This window comes from Xenopus laevis, chromosome 2S (genome assembly GCF_017654675.1).
Source record: "Xenopus laevis strain J_2021 chromosome 2S, Xenopus_laevis_v10.1, whole genome shotgun sequence".
Taxonomy (NCBI): Eukaryota; Metazoa; Chordata; class Amphibia; order Anura; family Pipidae; genus Xenopus; species Xenopus laevis.
This window is the reverse complement of record NC_054374.1, coordinates 143,925,646-143,943,053: the sequence shown is the minus strand read 5'-3', so window position 1 is coordinate 143,943,053 and position 17,408 is coordinate 143,925,646. Positions and strand designations below refer to the sequence as shown.

General features: G+C 40.1%; 1 protein-coding gene across 2 annotated transcripts in view; it reads right to left on the bottom strand.

The window, feature by feature from the left end:
* Nucleotides 1-4,879: 4,879 nt before the first annotated feature.
* The window catches only part of ccdc169.S (coiled-coil domain containing 169 S homeolog), a 32,384-nt gene continuing 19,855 nt past the window's right edge, over nucleotides 4,880-17,408 (bottom strand). For both annotated transcript variants that reach the window (XM_018250239.2, XM_041584497.1), the window contains 4 exons: nucleotides 11,643-11,741; nucleotides 10,532-10,585; nucleotides 5,275-5,351; nucleotides 4,880-4,991 (listed from right to left, as the gene is read on the bottom strand). In XM_018250239.2, coding sequence (XP_018105728.1) covers nucleotides 4,898-4,991; nucleotides 5,275-5,351; nucleotides 10,532-10,585; nucleotides 11,643-11,741 — 324 coding nt within the window. In that variant the 3' untranslated portion in view covers nucleotides 4,880-4,897. The remainder of the gene's footprint in view (nucleotides 4,992-5,274; nucleotides 5,352-10,531; nucleotides 10,586-11,642; nucleotides 11,742-17,408) is intronic.

The following is a 17,408-nucleotide window of genomic DNA, read 5'->3' as shown; positions in this document are numbered from 1 at the left end:
CAAATCCATTATGGAAAGGACCTTGGACTCCTTGTAGATGATAAACTTGGCTGTAGCAAGCAATGCCAGTCAGCAGCATCAAGGGCAAATAAGGTCTTGAGCTGTATTAAAAGGGGCATAGAGTCACGGGAGGAGGGGGTCATTCTTCCACTGTATAGAGCACTTGTAAGGCCCCATCTAGAATATGCCGTACAGTTTTGGTCTCCATCACTCAAACAGGACATTATTGTATTAGAGAGGGTACAGAGAAGGGCAACTAAGCTGTTAAAAGGTATTGAAAATCTTAGCTATGAGGAAAGACTGGCCAAATTGGGGATGTTCACGCTGGAGAAGAGGCGCTTTAGGGGTGATATGATGACTAATGTATAAATATATAAGGGGATCATATAATAATCTCTCTAATGCTTTATTTACCAGTAGGTCTTTCCAGCTGACACAAGGTCACCCATTCTCGATTAGAAGAAAAGAGGTTCCGCCGAAATATTCGGAAGGGGTATATTATATATATATATATATATATATATATATATATATATATATATATAACACATACACACACACACATGACTTCTCATCAATTAGTATGAAAATAGTAAATGATTATTATCAGGGCCAGAACTAGAGGTAGGTTCATGGGGTACTGGGCCGGAGCTAGGGGTGTTCATGTCTCTGGTGTTGGAGTCTGGCAGCTCAGTGATGCAGGAGCAGATTCCGAATTGTTACAATTTGCTACATTTAGTTGATACATTTCTCAGCAGTATCTGTGGCATATTAGCAACTATTGTATCAATTCTAACAGCTGTCTTTAGGGCTGTGGCAGACAGGGAGATTTGTCGCCCACAATGTCCCAAAAATGCTTCTCCATCGACAATAACTGAAATCGCTGGTGGCAAAACCTACACGCTTTGTTGTTTTTATCGGTTACTTCAGTTATTGGTAAAAGCATTTTCTAGAGAATTGTCGCTTGCGGCAGTGAATTTTACCATGGATCACAAATCTCCCCGCCGGCCATGCCAGCCCTTAGTGCAGAGACACACACTGCTATTTCAGGAGACTAGTCACCCAGCGACAAATCGCTTCTTCTTCGGGGTGGCTAATAACCCCAAACTGCCTTCCCACCGGATAGTATGTAAATCGCCGGCGGGGTGGCACTTGGATCGATTCGGTTTTCCAAAGTCGCCCGAAGTTTCCTCGTGAGGCAACTTCGGAAAATGAATCCCGCCAGCGATTTACATTCTAGCCGGAGGGAAGGCAGTTTGGGGAGATTAGGCGGCCGAAAAGAAGCAATATGTCGCCGGGCAACTAATCTTCCGAAATAGCAGCCTGTGTCTCTGCCCTTAATGAAACTCAGGGATTCAGCTCAGCAGGGACAAAGATAACAATGTTTCATTTTTCACCTTCTAAAGCAGAAGCAGAATCCCTGACATATTCAAGCCTAATGTTACTGTATTGTAATGGCAAATAACTGTATGCTTCCCATGATCACTTCTTCTCGGATTAGGCCAATGTTTCCTAAGTCAAAGAAAGAATAATTAGAGCTGGGGGGGGCAGAAGAAGCTGATTTTATAAATAGGACCCTGCAATAAACTTGTAATCTAACATGCATCATACAGTAATAAAATAACATTATCAGGGATAAGTGCAAAGCTGAATATTCTGGAACACATCAAAGCCAAGTTATACATGTGACTATAATACAAGTCATTCTGGGATTGCAAATTGCTTTCCCAGAGATCAGTGCTGCAGCCTGAATAAAATGTCAATCAAGGACAGGCCAAATCTAAATGAGCTGTAGACAATTTCAGATGGAAAAACAGTCCATTACGGTACTCAAAGTCATATTTTTAGCTGTATTTTGCACTTAACAGTTTAACAAATTTTTGATATTACTCTGCATTTTTGCATTCCATGGGCAAGGAACAGAACACACAAAATCACCCCCAATTAATTTTCCAATGGGACCTTCCTTTAAAGATGTGGTTCACCTTTAAGTTAACTTTGAGTACGTTATAGAACTGCCAATCTTACACAACTTTTCCATTAGTTTTCATTATTTATTTTTTATAGTTTTAGAATGATTTGCCTTTTTTCTTCTGACTCTTTCCAGCTTTCTAATGAGCGTAGCATCAGCTTATATTACAGTCCAACCTTATTTTCTGCTTGATAATTAGTGACGACCCACTGAGCAGCTCAGAGCCCACTGAGCATGTGAGTGTCACAGACACTTTCCAAGATGGTGACCCCCTGTGACAAGTTTGAAGTCCTGGATCATTGCTGCTATTGACAAGCTGAAACTTTAGGCTGGTGCAATAAGTTCAGTGTATAAAATGCAACATTTTTAGCCATATTAGTTTTCAGGGTTTAGTTCTCCGGAGGAGAAAATGTAATTACCGGAGTGCGATTCCCAGCCTGATATTCTTGTTGGCAAACAGTTCTAATATCAAATTATGTTGAGCGCACAAGCTGGCCGTGTACCTTGATGATCAATTTGGCCATAGAGAGAAGGACAATAATAAAGCAGATCTCTGCCCAATATGGCCAGTTTGTGGCTGTATATTGATTAAAGGAGAAGGAATAGCATTTTACACATTGGGGTGCCAAAAGTTAGCCACCCCCAAGTGACTACTTTTACTTACCTGACACCCTGGGCCGGCGCTCCTATCAGTAGAAAACTGCAGGGGTTCTAGCGACCAACATGGAGAGATCCTCTTCCTGCTTCTTCGGGTCGTCTCGCAGTTGCACATGCGCAGTAGAGCAGAGAGCCGGACTTTAACGAAAAATCTGGCTATTTCGCTCTACTGCGCATGTGTCTGCCCCAGGAAATTTGAAAACCGATGAAGCAGGAAGAGGATCTCACAGTGGTGCTCACTAGAAAAACCCTGGGTCGGTGTGGGTTTCTGCTGATCTGGAGCACCGGCCTGGGGTGTCAGGTAAGTAAAAATAGTCACTTGGGGGTACCTAACTTTTGGCACACCAATTGTAAAATGCTTGTCCTTTAATGACCATTAGCAGGCCTATATTCATATTCCAATAAGCTGCTGACTCTGTGTGGATGGGGCAAGTCAGAGTGGGTCCTGCTGGCCAGCCCCACAATATACCCACCCTGGCCCTGCTACCCGACACTACCTTCACCTTTAACCTGACCTGGAGATACACAAAACAAAAAAGTGACATCACCATTGACCAGGAGTGATGTCACTCTGGAGGCAGCTCAACTAGATCAAGGGGGAAATTTTGTTTTTAATCAAAGAGGTGGGGAGATTCAAACCTGCAACCATCCCAAGTACCCAAGCAGGGACTTGAAGACTGCTCGCACAATCAGGGAATTGGGAACTTTCTGTCTACAACCTTATTGCCAGGGAATGCCAGGCATCTAATTCTGCACGCCATCGTTAATTACGGGCTAGGCTCAGCGCCCCAATTCAGGACTGTCTGTGGCCCAATGGTTGGGGACCCCTGCTCTAGTCTGTCTAAGATTCTGTGTTTGACCCTTGCCTGCCCCTGACTTCGCCATCCTGCTGCCTGAACTGACCTCTGCCTGTTTTGACTACTCTCCGGATCCCGATTGGTACTTCGCTACTTATCTGTGTATGACCTAGGCTTGTGACCCCAACCTTGCTTCTGATATCCGCTTGGTACATATTTCTCCCTGGTTTCCCACAATAAGACCTGGCGGCATCTGAGTAGCGAAGGACTCCACCAAAAGCCAAAGGCGGTTGCTATAGGCAGAAGAGTGGGCCGTGACTGGAACCTTGGAGTTAGCTCTGGTTTTTGGATATTTTACATTACAGTAACATTGCAGCCCCCCCTAAAGATCCAAATATAGTGCCCCTGGCACATTATCACCCAGCATTCAACTGTCTACACTGTCTGATCCTAACATGGTCTCTTATGGGGGAAAATAATAAAAGTCGATAATGGAAAAAATATTCGCAATGCGAAAAGTTATGCCTTTGGGCGAACAAATTTTCCGCTGGCAAACTTAATATAGCTTTTGCGAACCAGGAATCTGTTTAGCGACCACATCCAACAGTGCAAGGTTTGCAAATTGTATAGTTTGCCCAGTGCGTGGTTAATGGAATAAAACTTCTTACTGAAAAAGTTATGTTTGCTCCAAAAGACTGCGACACCTTCAAACACTTCTTAAAAGTGGGCAATGCGCAATTAAGATTAATACATTTCAATGTATTAAAATGATGTGTCCTCCACTTCCTTCTTCATAGGAAAGTTGCTGCATTTCAGACATAAGTTATTTCACTTGCAGCACGATTTAGTTGGAGGCACATTTATCAAAGGTCGACTTTCGAATTCATGTTTTTTAAAAATTGCTTAAATTGGAATATAGTCGAAATTCGACTGGGTGGTTATTTGGTAATAAAATAGAGTATCTAAAACTCGGACTAATTTTACCAAAACGAAAACTCGCTCGAATTGGAGCCAAACTCAATTCGAGTTTTTTCTCCGAAAAAAACCTCAAATGTCATGAAGGCTACAAACATCTCCAAATTGATCATTGGACCTCTCCCATTGACTTATACATTAATTTGGCAGGTTTTAGGTGGCAAATAGTTGAATTTGAATTCTTAAAGGGCCAGAATTTGATAAATCTCTAAAATCGAATTGGAATTTTAAAAAAGACTTGAATCGAGTTTCGATAATTCGAATTTGACTAAAAAAGTCAACTATTTTCATTTGATTAAAAAAATTTATATTTTCAATTAATAAAATAGGAACCCGTTAGCAATGAGTTGGATAATCCTTATGGTTTAGATTTCTCCTCATAGAAATTTCACAAAAATCTTTAATTTCATGGACAACCGTAAAGGAAATTAGATATTTAACCAATTGTAATAGAAAATGCTGGCCAATATTTACAAACAGAGTGCTTTTCTTCAAGTTAATGCTTCATATTTGAGGGGTGGCTTCCTTTTGTCATTTCCCCTCTTCTTTTGGTCATTGTCCTTCTTTTTGCAGGACCATTATACTTTGCTCTGCAAATAAACAAAAAACAAACAACTTCTGTAGAAATAATTTCTCACTGAATTCAATTGATTCTGTCATTTCTCCTGCCTAGAATGAAATGCTTTTCCAGTATTTAAAATCAATTATTAAACTCATGGACAGACGTATCAAAAAATGCCTTCACTTCTGCCCAATGCAGCACAATTAATGAGGCCATAAAATGAAGATGCAAATTATTTCATGTCTTTAAGGTCTGAGCAAAGTGTTAAGGAAAAATTATAATCATTTTTATGTTGAAAAAAACCTGCTTACTTAAAAGCTGGCTTTTCCCGTGTGGCGTGTGCTGGATCGGACTGCTGTTTCTTAGCAGCTTCTTGAGTTACGGAAGTCTGCAATTAAAATTGAAGAGACAAGATTACTGTAAGCTCCACAGAGGCTCAGCATGCACAGCAAACACCACATTTTTCTCAAAAGTACACATTTAAAGGAATTGTTCAGTGTAAAAATAAAAACTGGGTAAATAGATAAACTGTGTAAAATAAAAAATGTTTCTGATGTAGTTAGTTAGCCAAAAATGTATAAAGGCTGGAGTGACTGGATGTCTAACATAATAGCCAGCTCTCTAACTCTGAGTTAGTCAGCAACTTTAAGGGGGGCCACATGGGACATAACTGTTCAGCGAGTTTGCAATTGATTCTCAGCATTCAGCTCAGATTCAAAAGCAACAGATATGACCCATGCGACCCATGGTTACTGCCTGGTAACCAATCAGTGGAAACCAAGAGAGCTGAAAAGCAGGAAGTAGTGTTCTGGCTATTATGTTAGACATCCAGTCACTCCAGCTTTAAAGCTGGACATGTAAATAGTTTTTACCTCTCACCATTTTTAGGTTGTTTCCAGGGAGATTTTGGCATGCTATATATGTGCAACTGGAGGGAATTCTTTCATTATTTTTCACTCCAACCCAACCCACCCTCCATCAAAAATAAATAACACTGTACCATTACAAAATTTCTACCCTACTTACTGTAAATAGACAGATAAACATACCATTTTTATCAAGCCCCCAAATAAATTATATTATGGGGGTAATAATAATAATGTGCATTTTAAATTCAAGCTCTAAAATTCTATCAAATAGTCCCAACCCGAAAACTGGAATAGAAATCCATAGAAAAAAACCCTCATCTCTTGGACATTAATTTTTTTTTTGACCGGTCGCTTTTTGACACACGACATTTTTTTATCCCATTGGAGTCTATGGGGCGTCATTTTCAAAGTGAATTTTTTTTTTTTGCCTCATCACTAGTTTTAACATCTTCAAATAGTTCAAGGGACCTCTGACATTGACTTCTAAAAGAACTTTCAACTTTAGGTGGAGAATAGTCGAATTAGGACTGTTTCAAGGGTCGAGTGTGATAAATCTCACATTCAAATTCGAGTTGTTAGTTTTAAATTCGGATTTGTGAGTTTTGACCCAAAAAAAATGCAAAAATTTTAATTTACTATTTGAAGTTTAGTAAATCTGCCCATAAATGTGTAGATGAGGATTATGTTGCAGAGTAAAATATCAATATTGGGATACATGGGAAAGACGATGCTTCTCTCTGCTTAGGGCACAGCACAGGAAACAAAGAAGTAGTTACCAAACCAATTTGTCTCCTAAATAGTAAAAGGCAATTAGCATCAGCAGGGAGCCTGTTATTCTGAGAGCTTGCAGCATCTCTTGCCTTCTCTTAGTAAATTGAACATTTAATAACTAAACTTAAAGGGGAAGGAAACCTCGTCGGCGCTAACCCCCTCCCGTGTATTGCCCCCCCTCCTCCCCCTGGCTTACCCCTCCCGCTGGGCAAATGCCCCTAACTTGTTACTTACCCTTCTGCGCAGGTCCAGTCCAGGGAGTTCACAGGCGACATCTTCTTCCACGCGATCTTCTTCCTCCTTTGACCGGCGTTTTGGCGCATGCGCAGTAGGAGCATTTTGCCGGTACGGATCTACTGCGCATGCGCCAAAAGTCACGCGCATGCGCAGTAGATCGTACCGGCGAAATGATCATACTGCACATGCGCCGGTCAAAGGAGGAAGAAGATCGCGTGGAAGAAGATGTCGCCTGTGAACTCCCTGGACTGGACCTGCGCAGAAGGGTAAGTAACAAGTTAGGGGCATTTGCCCAGCGGAGAGGGTAGGCCAGGGGGAGGAGGGAGGGGGGGCAATACACGGGAGGGGGTGGGGGTTAGCGCCGAGGAGGTTTCCTTCCCCTTTAAGGATTTTCGAAGGTCATACAAATTACGATGTAAATCATTTCATTTTAATTCATTTGTTTTTTGTTTTTTTGTTCTAGGCAGTAAAAAAAAGTTTTTTTTGCAGCAAAAAACATGTATTGCAACAATGATAAACAGATATTCCATTTGATGCCCACTAACGCAAGTATCCGGCTTACTCTGTGATCAACAAAAAAAGCAGAGGATTAATGATACAAGAACTGGACATGTGGAAAGTAGGGCATTGCTTTTTCATCTCTATTGGTATCATACAGGGTTGGACTGAGCCAGCGGGACACCGGGAAAAACCTGGTGTGCCCTTTTGGGGCTCTGTCGACCCAGACCCACTCCCTGGATTCCTTATGCTCACCTCCCTGATACCAGTCGCATCCCTAACGCGACATCTATGCACACACACGTGCGCGCTGGGGAGAGAGGGAGGCGCTAGCGAAGAGAAGACCGCGGCTGGGTGCAGAGGCCCTGAGGCTGGAAGCCCGGTGGGTCCTGGGCCCCAAGTCTGACACTGGTATCATAGATTCAGTTTATATATAAACATGCTTCTTCAGTCTGTGCTGTCTTATTTCAGATGTGGATTTGATGCACTCAATGCAGCATTAGCCATTACACCTGCAACAATCAGTCCATTTACCCACGGTTCCCTTTAATAATGAATATAACTTATAAAAAACACAAGAAACAGCAGTCACACTTGCTCTTGCTGAGAAATGTATAATTTACTCACATTAAATAAATAAGAGTCCATATTTGTGCACAGTTTAGAATTTCAGCAGCTGTCTGGTTGCTAGGGTCCCATTTATCCTAGCAACCCGGCAGTGCTTTAAATGAGAGTCTGGAAGATGAATAGGAGAGGGAACAGAAAGGTAAGTAATAAAATCTATTGTAGCCCTACAGAGACACTAGATTTTTTGCTGGTGGGTCAGTCATTTCCATTTGAAAGTTGGAGAGAGGAAGTACAGGCCAACTAAAAAGGAAAAAAGGCAAACTTTCCATAAAATACTAAATATTAACTTAAACTTGTTGTAACTGGGAAGTAAAGCAGCGGTGCTATGCCCTGAAACCATAAGGACTTTGGGGTAGATTTCCTAAACGGTGAAGTGGCCGTCGCTAGTAAAAATTTGCCAGAAATCTCATCCGCAGAGACATCACCAATTTACTAACAGACGAAGAGGACGATTCCGAAAAAGACTGTTGCTAGCGCAGTTATCGCCCTATCGGCAGGCAAATTCTTGCTCAGCTGAACGGTTGTTACGGCGCAAATTCACGTTACCTCGTTTGCCAGTCAGCAACTTTGCATTTTAGTGAATTAGCGTAGTGGTGGCAAATTTGTGCCTGGTGAAGTGGCATGAAGTGTGGTGGATCGTTTGCTGGTGAAAATTTGCCCTTTAGTGAATTTGCCCCTTTGTTTTTGCTGGTGAAAATTCGCCCTTTAGTGAATTTGCCCCTTTGTTTGCAACATGAAAGGGACCATTTACAAAGACAAAAAGTGGGGATATCACCATGTCCAGTGCTCTGCATTCAAATCTCAAAACACATCTGTACAATTCTTTAGGCACAAGTGGGAACTCTAGAATTACTCCCATGTTCAGGGTGGAGGTAGCTCCAAGGTCCCTAAGCCAATAGACGCACTACCATGTGATACATCAGACAGACTGGGCCGGCCCAGTGAGGCCTGGAACAGTAACATGCAAGTGCAAGAAGGGTGAATGACTGGCATTGTCCATTTTTGCACGACTGAACTTGTGTGTTCATAAATGAGCATTTAATTCTCTTTTAATATGTTCTATGTCCCAGCTAGGGCAGCAACAATTGAAACACTGAATATTGAAAATACAGAAACATGGATGGCACACTAGCCTTCGGTACCACTTTTAATCCAGAGCAGACGGTAGTCAGGTGAAATCAACAAAGTAAAAGACAGTGGCACATGAAAACATAAACATACCTGACCCCGGAGATCACCTCCAGCCCTAGGTAATATCTGCCATAGAGACATAGCCAAAGATAGTCACCCTTATGCTATAAATGGATGAAATGGTACCAGACTCCAAATTTCCTCAGTTAGCAAGACACAGGAAGTTGTAATTTGCTCACCATTTGTCAAACCAATTATTTGGTTTACTTAATTATATGTCCCCGTCAGCTGCAGTACAGTATGTTGGTAGCACTTAACAGGATGTGAATTATCTTTTATTTTCTAAAGAAATAAGAATACTGTCACAGAATGAGAGTCCTGCGCGGAACCAATTTCTAAGACCCGGACCCGACCCAAACCCGCGACTCGAACCGCAACCCACATATTTACTCACTTTGATCCACGACCCGGACCCGCAACTGCCTTATCCGCAACCGACCCGCCAATGACCATCAAACCGGAACTGATGTTGCTGCAAACCGGAAGTGGTGTTGCTGCAAACCGGTGTGAAATCATCAAAAGTGCCCGATAGCTGAGAGGGACAGGAGCGCACTGCTGGGAGAGAGCTGCAGCAAGAAGAGACCCGCAACCCGACAGTGACCCATGACCTCTCAGGCCCGTATCAATACCCGCACCTGAAAAAGCCTACCCTCGATCCTCAGGGTACCTGCTTTTTTTGCAGGAAACCCACGGATACACGACCCGCTGCAAGACTCTAGCTGCCGTTACCAATGATAATTTGGGATTTTGGATAAAGTACTTTAAAGGAAAGCTAAAACCCTATTCTCTCCATTGGCCCCCCTCCCTGCATTCTTCCTCCATAATACCTTCCTTGAAAAAAGTGTTCCTGGCATTAACGTTGACATATTCATGCAGAGTAGCATAACCAAGCTCATAGGCACCATCTTAAGTATCTTCAGATCCTCGTTTTCTTCTGCAATTTTCTGAGCTTTACGGCACAAATACCAGCTTGACTAAGCATGAGTGAGAAAAAAGCTCAGTATCGGCGCTCATTGACACGAGAAATCTGAAGATACTGAAGATGGCGCCCATAAGCTCCACTTCGCTATTCTGCATGGATATGTTAACGCTAATGCCAGGGAAATATTTTTCAAGAAAGGTACTATGGTGGGAAAAAGCAGGGAGTGGGGCCAATAGAGGGAAGGGTATGAGGGTTTTCGCTTAACAGGGGCTTAGTTCTCCTTTAGGACCTTTAAGTGTTAAGATTCAAAAATCAAATTTATGAATTAACTGGAAACCTTAATAAAAAATGTATAACGTATACATAGACATATGATCAGCCCTTAGGAAATAATAAGCTGAGTATACATGCTGCATAGGTTTGAATGTGCAAATGACTGTATCTGTAACATACCTGAGCAATTTCAGAGATGTACATTCTTCTTTCATTGTTAACTTTATAGTATGCCTGAAATTCAGAGGCAAGATATATATTACAAAAGGCCTAGAGATGGTTAAAATTCTACACATGCAAAGGATGATTAATTAAAATTTTCAATCACTTTAGGGTGGTGGCACATGTAGAGTTGCGGGGAGATTAGTCGCCCATCGACAAAGCTCCTCTTCTTCGGGCGACTAATCTCCCCGATATGCTTTCCCGTCGGCTAGAATTTAAATCACCAGTGGAATGGCACTCGGAACATTTCGGCTTTCTGAAGTCACCCGAAGTTTCTTCGTGGGGCTACTTCGGGAAACTAAGCGATTTTTTGATTATATATATATATATATATATATATATAACTTGTCAAGATGGACCAGCACTCCAGTTTGTTCAATCAAACGTGAATATTTATTTGAATAGTCACTCTCGTGTCCAACGTTTCGGCCCACATCTGGGCCTTTATCAAGACTTTATCAAGTCCCTTGATAAAGGCCCAGATGTGGGCCGAAACGTTGGACACGAGAGTGACTATTCAAATAAATATTCACGTTTGATTGAACAAACTGGAGTGCTGGTCCATCTTGACAAGTTGCATAATACCACTTGACCGGGCACCCACCACGAACTGAGAGGGTTAAAGTGCAGGTACTTTCTGAAACTTATATATATATATATATATATATATATATATATATATATATATATATATATATTTTTTTTTTTTTTTTAACTTGATCTAATAAAAAAATTCCCAGTAAACCTATTACCAGTAAGCTCTGAATTACGGGAAGTCCATCTCCCATAGAGTCCATTTTAATTAATTACATTTTTACATTTATTTTATCTCTGTGATAATAAAACAGTGCCTTGTACTTCAGGGTAACCAAGCTGCATGAATCCAAATTGGTGGAAGAAATATTCTATTAGGTTTATTTCATGTTTAAATTTTTTTTTTGCAAACTTAAGGTATGGTGATCCAAATTACAGTCCCTTATCAAGAAATCCCCAGGTCGCAAGCAATCCAGATAATAGATCCCATACCGGTTTATATATTATTTTTGTCTCAAAAATCGAATTAACAAACCTTTGCTTCTTGTTCTATTCGGAGCTCAAAATTCTTCAGCTGATTTTCCAAAAGTATCTTTTCGTCATCAAGATGTTTAACAAACTGGTTTAAGGCTCCCTAAAGAAGGTTAAAAACAAAAGTATGTAAGTTATTGTAATAAACAGTTATGGTTTACTGCTATAAAAAATATGATATAAAGTGAAATTAAAGGAAACATAAACTCTCAAAACAAACTGAGGTGGCAGAAAAATGCCTTGTTCAACATTAGTCCAATGAAGAAGGAGCACAATTGCCCATTTTGCCCACTGTTTTAATCATAAAAAATACATGATTTTTGTAATTTGTCCCTCCTTCCTGTCCGCTATTTCTACTTGGATGTCACAACGCTACCTTAAATTAAACCTCTCTAAAACAGAAATGGTTCTTTTTCCCCCAAATAATACCCGTAATATCCCAGAAGTATCTATCATAGTTATCACCCCATATCCCCAGGCCCGGTGCCTTGGGTTTATCGTTGATCCTGCGCTGTCCTTCACTCCTCATATCAAGTTACTTATTAAATCATGTCACTTCCACCTAAGGAACATGTCCAAAATACGATCATTTATCACCTAAGATGCCGCCAATATTCTTATTCACTCTCTCATCATATCACGTCTAGACTACTGTAACTCTCTATTAATTGGCCTTCACCTCTCCAGTCCATAATGAACACTGCCGCCAGGCTTATACACCTCAGCAACCGCTCCTCCTCTGCCATGCCACTCTGCTAATCACTGCACTGGCTTCCACTACCTTTCAGAATAAAATTTAAATTAATGACACTGACATTCAAAGCACTTCATAACTCTGTCCCTCCCTACATCTCTGAACTCATCTTTATATACTCACTCAACCGCATACTATGCTCCTCTACTGACCTGCTACTCAACTCTTCTCATTACCTCCTCACATGCTCACATTCAAGACTTTGCAAGGGCTGCACCCCTCCTCTGGAATTCTCTCCATACTCTTTGCCTAATAATTAAAACATTAGGCAAAGAGTATGTTCAGCACAAGCCCTATTCATTGCACTCATGTTGAACAAGGGGGTATACTGCCCCTTTAATGTTAAATTGCTGTTCTGAGCATTCTCAAATTTATAAAAAAAAAATTCTAGTTTTTAAGATATTAGAAATGTTTACACTGCTAATATAATTTAAAAAAATCACCATCTGCTCTTCATTTCCGCCAACCAGAGTTGGTAGAGAATTCAATTAGTGAGAAAAGAAATGTCTTGTGATTTTCTCTGCTCATAAAATTAAATTAGTGAACAGAGAAGAGTCATCTGACGAGAGTGACTTTCCTCTTCTCACATAAATTTCAGCCAAAATCAACAGCAAGTGGCACTGTTGTTTCCAATGAATTATATTACCAGTGTAAAAACTACTAATACCTTCAAAACTAGATTCAAAAACATAATTAGGGTAAAGTGCAAGTACGAAGGTGCTCAGAAGAGAACAATTTTACATTAATTTGTTTTATGGGTTCACATTTCCTTTAATAAGAGTAAGATTTTAGCCAATGTTATGTGGAAAGCACCAGCAAGCACCAATGTTAGCAGTAGGAACAACACCTGAACCCACTTGGGTAAATTAGACACATTCATGATTGCAAAAAAATCTGTCAGTTAATACTTTATAGAAAAACAGCAGTTTGTAGATTCTTCAGTAATTGTGGTTCTTCAGAGAATATCTCTACCAGGATACGAGAGATGCTTCCACTCCAGATATGAATGTGCAGAAAGATGATTAAGAAAAGTTGTAACTGTAACCAATATCTTCATAGGTTAAAGTGGTGGTTAAATTGAAGCATGTCCTATTCTTAGCGACTTTTCAATTGGTCATAATTTTATAGTATAGTGTTTTAATAATTTACCTTCTTTTCTGCCTCTTTCCATCTTTCAAAGGAGTGTAATTGACCCTGGCAGTCAACAATTACTCTGTGAGGCTACAATTTCCATTTTATTGTATTACTTATCTTTCTTTTTAGCCCCCCTGATATTCATATTTCAGTCCTTTCAAACTACTTGCTAAACTGGACCCTAGCAACCAGATTGCTGCTAATATTTCAAACTGAAGAGCTACTGAACAAAATATAAATGATTAAATAAAAACAAGAAAATAAAAATGAAAAGCGACTGCAACTTGCCTCCGAATATCAATGTCTACATCATACTAAAATATATAATGTAAAGGAGAACTACTTTAGAAGAAAGCACTGAGGGTTTATCACATGATATCAGCTCTAATCATGCAATTATTCTACATATTATCAAAAGAAGCCCAGCAAGTAACTGGGAAATGATATGGATTGGGTCTAAATGCTAAAAGCGTACGTTTCCATGTCAATATAAAAGGGCATTAAAGTGGACCTGTCACCCAGACACAAAAAGCTGTATAATAAAAGTAATTTTCAAATTAAACATGAATTCCAATTTTTATTTTTTATTAAAGCATTCATAGCTGTTGTAAGCTCATTTAAAAATCTCAGCTGTCAATCAAATATTGTCTGCCCCTCCTCTATGCCTTAGGCGGGGCAGACAATTACTTTCACTTTCCATTCAGCACTTCCTAGATGTCACTGCTCTCCACCCATTCCCCTTGTTCTCTTCACCATTTAATTGTGTAGCCAGGGCATGGGGATGGAAATCAGGTCCCCCATTCTGGTGTATAAACAATATTCTGAGATGATGCAAGGCTTGTCTTAATAACAAAATGGCGCCTGCCTGTTTGCTATCATTATAAATTCCCAGACCAAAGGAAACAAGATTCAATTAATTTATATAGTGTAATTAAAGTTCATTTTGCTTGACTAATGTGATAAAATAGGATTTTAAATAATTTGTTTGGGTGACGGGTCCCCTTTAATAGTAAAATACAGTTTAATCATATGCTTAAAAGGATGAAGAACATGAGAGGTGAATCTTGCTACCCTGAGTATAAGTATAAATGGGATTAAATGAACAGATTATCATACTGTTGCTGCTGGGAGAGCTGTTAGGAAGTATAGAAGAGAGAATGTTAATATGGTAAAAGCCTTCTGTAAGTAGGTGTAACGCTTTAGAAAGGCTAATTGGTGCAATAAAAAGACAAATTAACGTAGCTGCATTGGGTTTGTATCTGAGAATGTAGGAAATGTATGGTGGGCTGAAAGAAATGGAATGTTCTTCACCTAGAGATGGCTAATGTATTTGTTTTTTGCGTGTGTGCCTTTTAGACTGTTCTGAACTGCATTCAACAAAGCTATTATTATGAATGATAAGACTGTTAGTTTGCCTCTGTATTCAATGATAAAATGTGCCTGTGACAGAGTGCTGCTAGATGGGGGCATGAGAGCAGTGAAACAGACCCCCCTACCTAGATTCAATCACCGGGGACTTTGGGAGTTAATAGACTGAGACCAAGGATTCAGCTGAAGTGATTAGCCAGCATATTATAGAGACATAAACACATATAGAGAAATTGGAATAAGAAAGTTGTTTGGTAACAACAGCGTTTCAATAACAGAACTGCAATGGTTTGTCTCTAAAATACTGTGATGAACGTGTATAATGTATGTTATATGTATTAGTATGTAATATCTTATACAGGTATGGGACCTGTTATCCAGAATGCTCGGGACCTGGGGTTTTCCAGGTTTAACAGATCTTTCCGTAATTTGGATCATCATACCTTAAGTCTACTAGATAATCATGTAAACATTAAATAAACCTAATAGGCTGGTTCTGCCTCCAATAAGGATTATTTATATCTTAGTTTGGATCAAATACAAGGAAACATTTTATTATTACAGAGAAAAAATAAATCTTTTTTAAAAATTAGGATTTTTTCATTATAATGGAGCCTTTCTGGATACCGGGTATCCGGTTAACAGATCCTATATCTGTAATAATAATAAGAGACAGGACACTTAAAGGAAAACTAATGAATACAGATAGTTTATATGAAATTAAGTGGCATATTAAAGAATCTTGTCACACCGATATATATAAGTAAATATTGACCTTTTACATCTCTTGCCTTGAACCACCATTTCATGATGGTCTGTGTGCTGCCTCAGAGATCACCTGACCAGAAATACTGCAGCTCTAAGTGTAACAGGAAGAAGTGTGGAAGCAAAAGACACAACTCTGTCTGTTAACTGGTTCATGTGACCTAACATATATAGTTTGTTTGTGTCCACCGTGAATCCTACGATCTCAGGGGGCTGTCCTTATTTTTTTAAAATGGCAATTTTCTATTTATGATTACCCAATGGCACATACTAATGAAAAAGTATATTATTATGAAAATGGTTTATTTACATGAAGCAGGGTTTTACATATGAGCTGCTTTATGCAATATATCGTTATAGAGACCTACATTGTTTGAGGGGTATAGTTTTCCTTTAATATGGAATAAACATGTTATGACCAACATAAGTCCTACTAATTGGGCCTTTACTGAAAACCTCCTTTGTTCTCTATTTACTGTACCAACACCCTTTGTAGCTCCTTTGTCGCTTACTGCCAGTTAAACTATGACAGTCACCTGCCCTGTAATCAAGTTTTAAATACTTGGAATCAATTAAATATAATGATTACGTTATATATTATTCGTATATAATACACAATAGCCATGTATATCCTATAAATTATATCCTTATAAACGGTGCTTAGTGACGTCATCGGTTATAACGCTGGAATTCCATTCATTTGTTGCAAGTCAACTGATCTTGGGTAAATACTAGCACTATTATTAACTCTGTGTGTGATGCCATTCCTACATGCCACTTGCAAGGGATTTACCAAAACATATACAAATTTAAAACAAGAAAGCAAAAAAACTTGAAAAAAGGGGGCTAATTGCAAGAAAATAGACACAAAGCTTCATGGGGTTTTTTTTTTTAATCATAATTCAACTTGGTCCCTTTTTTTGGACCACTCACTGGAAGAAGCCTATCTTTGCACTTTGCACCTTGGGCATGGGGCACAAAGATTTGTATCTGGCATAGAATGATGCTCTGGCAATAGCAGCTTTTAACTACTGTACATAAAGGGCAACACATGGAGTATCCAACGGGCATGCACATGCACACTCAGGGCTGCCATCAGGGGGGCACTGGGGGGGACAATTGTTCTGGGCCCGATGACTTCTACTGTATATGTTAAGGGGGCCCGGTAGTGCTGTGTTTCCTGGAGTAGCCAGGCCCCCCCTTGTAAGTAGGAGCCGAGTTGGGCCGAAGTAGGAGCCGAGTTGTACTGCAGTAGGAGCAGAGTTGCGCCCAAATAGGAGCCGAGTCGCCCCCGGTAGGAGCCGAGTTGCGCCGAAGAAGGAGCCAAGTTGCGCCAAAGTAGGACCTGAATTGCGCCAAAGTAGGAGCAGAGTTGCGCTGAAGTAGGAGCCAAGTTGCACCAAAGTAGGAGCCGAACCATGCCGAACACCATTTTTTTTAAACCTCTGGGCACTAATTTTTTAGTGCCCAGAGGGCATTAATTTTAGGGTTCGATGTGCCTTGCACATGTTGTGAAAACAAAGAAACAACCAGCTTTAGCAGCAGAATGCACTTTCCACTGTGGACAGGCACTAATTATTTGATTGTGGACTGTTTACAAGCTAACACTTGCCCCTATGCAATATTAAATGAACCCCTACTACAAATAAGCTGAACATTGTCCAAAAGACCTTCTAGTACTAGGCATACTTCTCCCACATTCAGGTATTTGCCTCCTTGAAGGGATTCCAGAAGTCCATTTATGAGAAA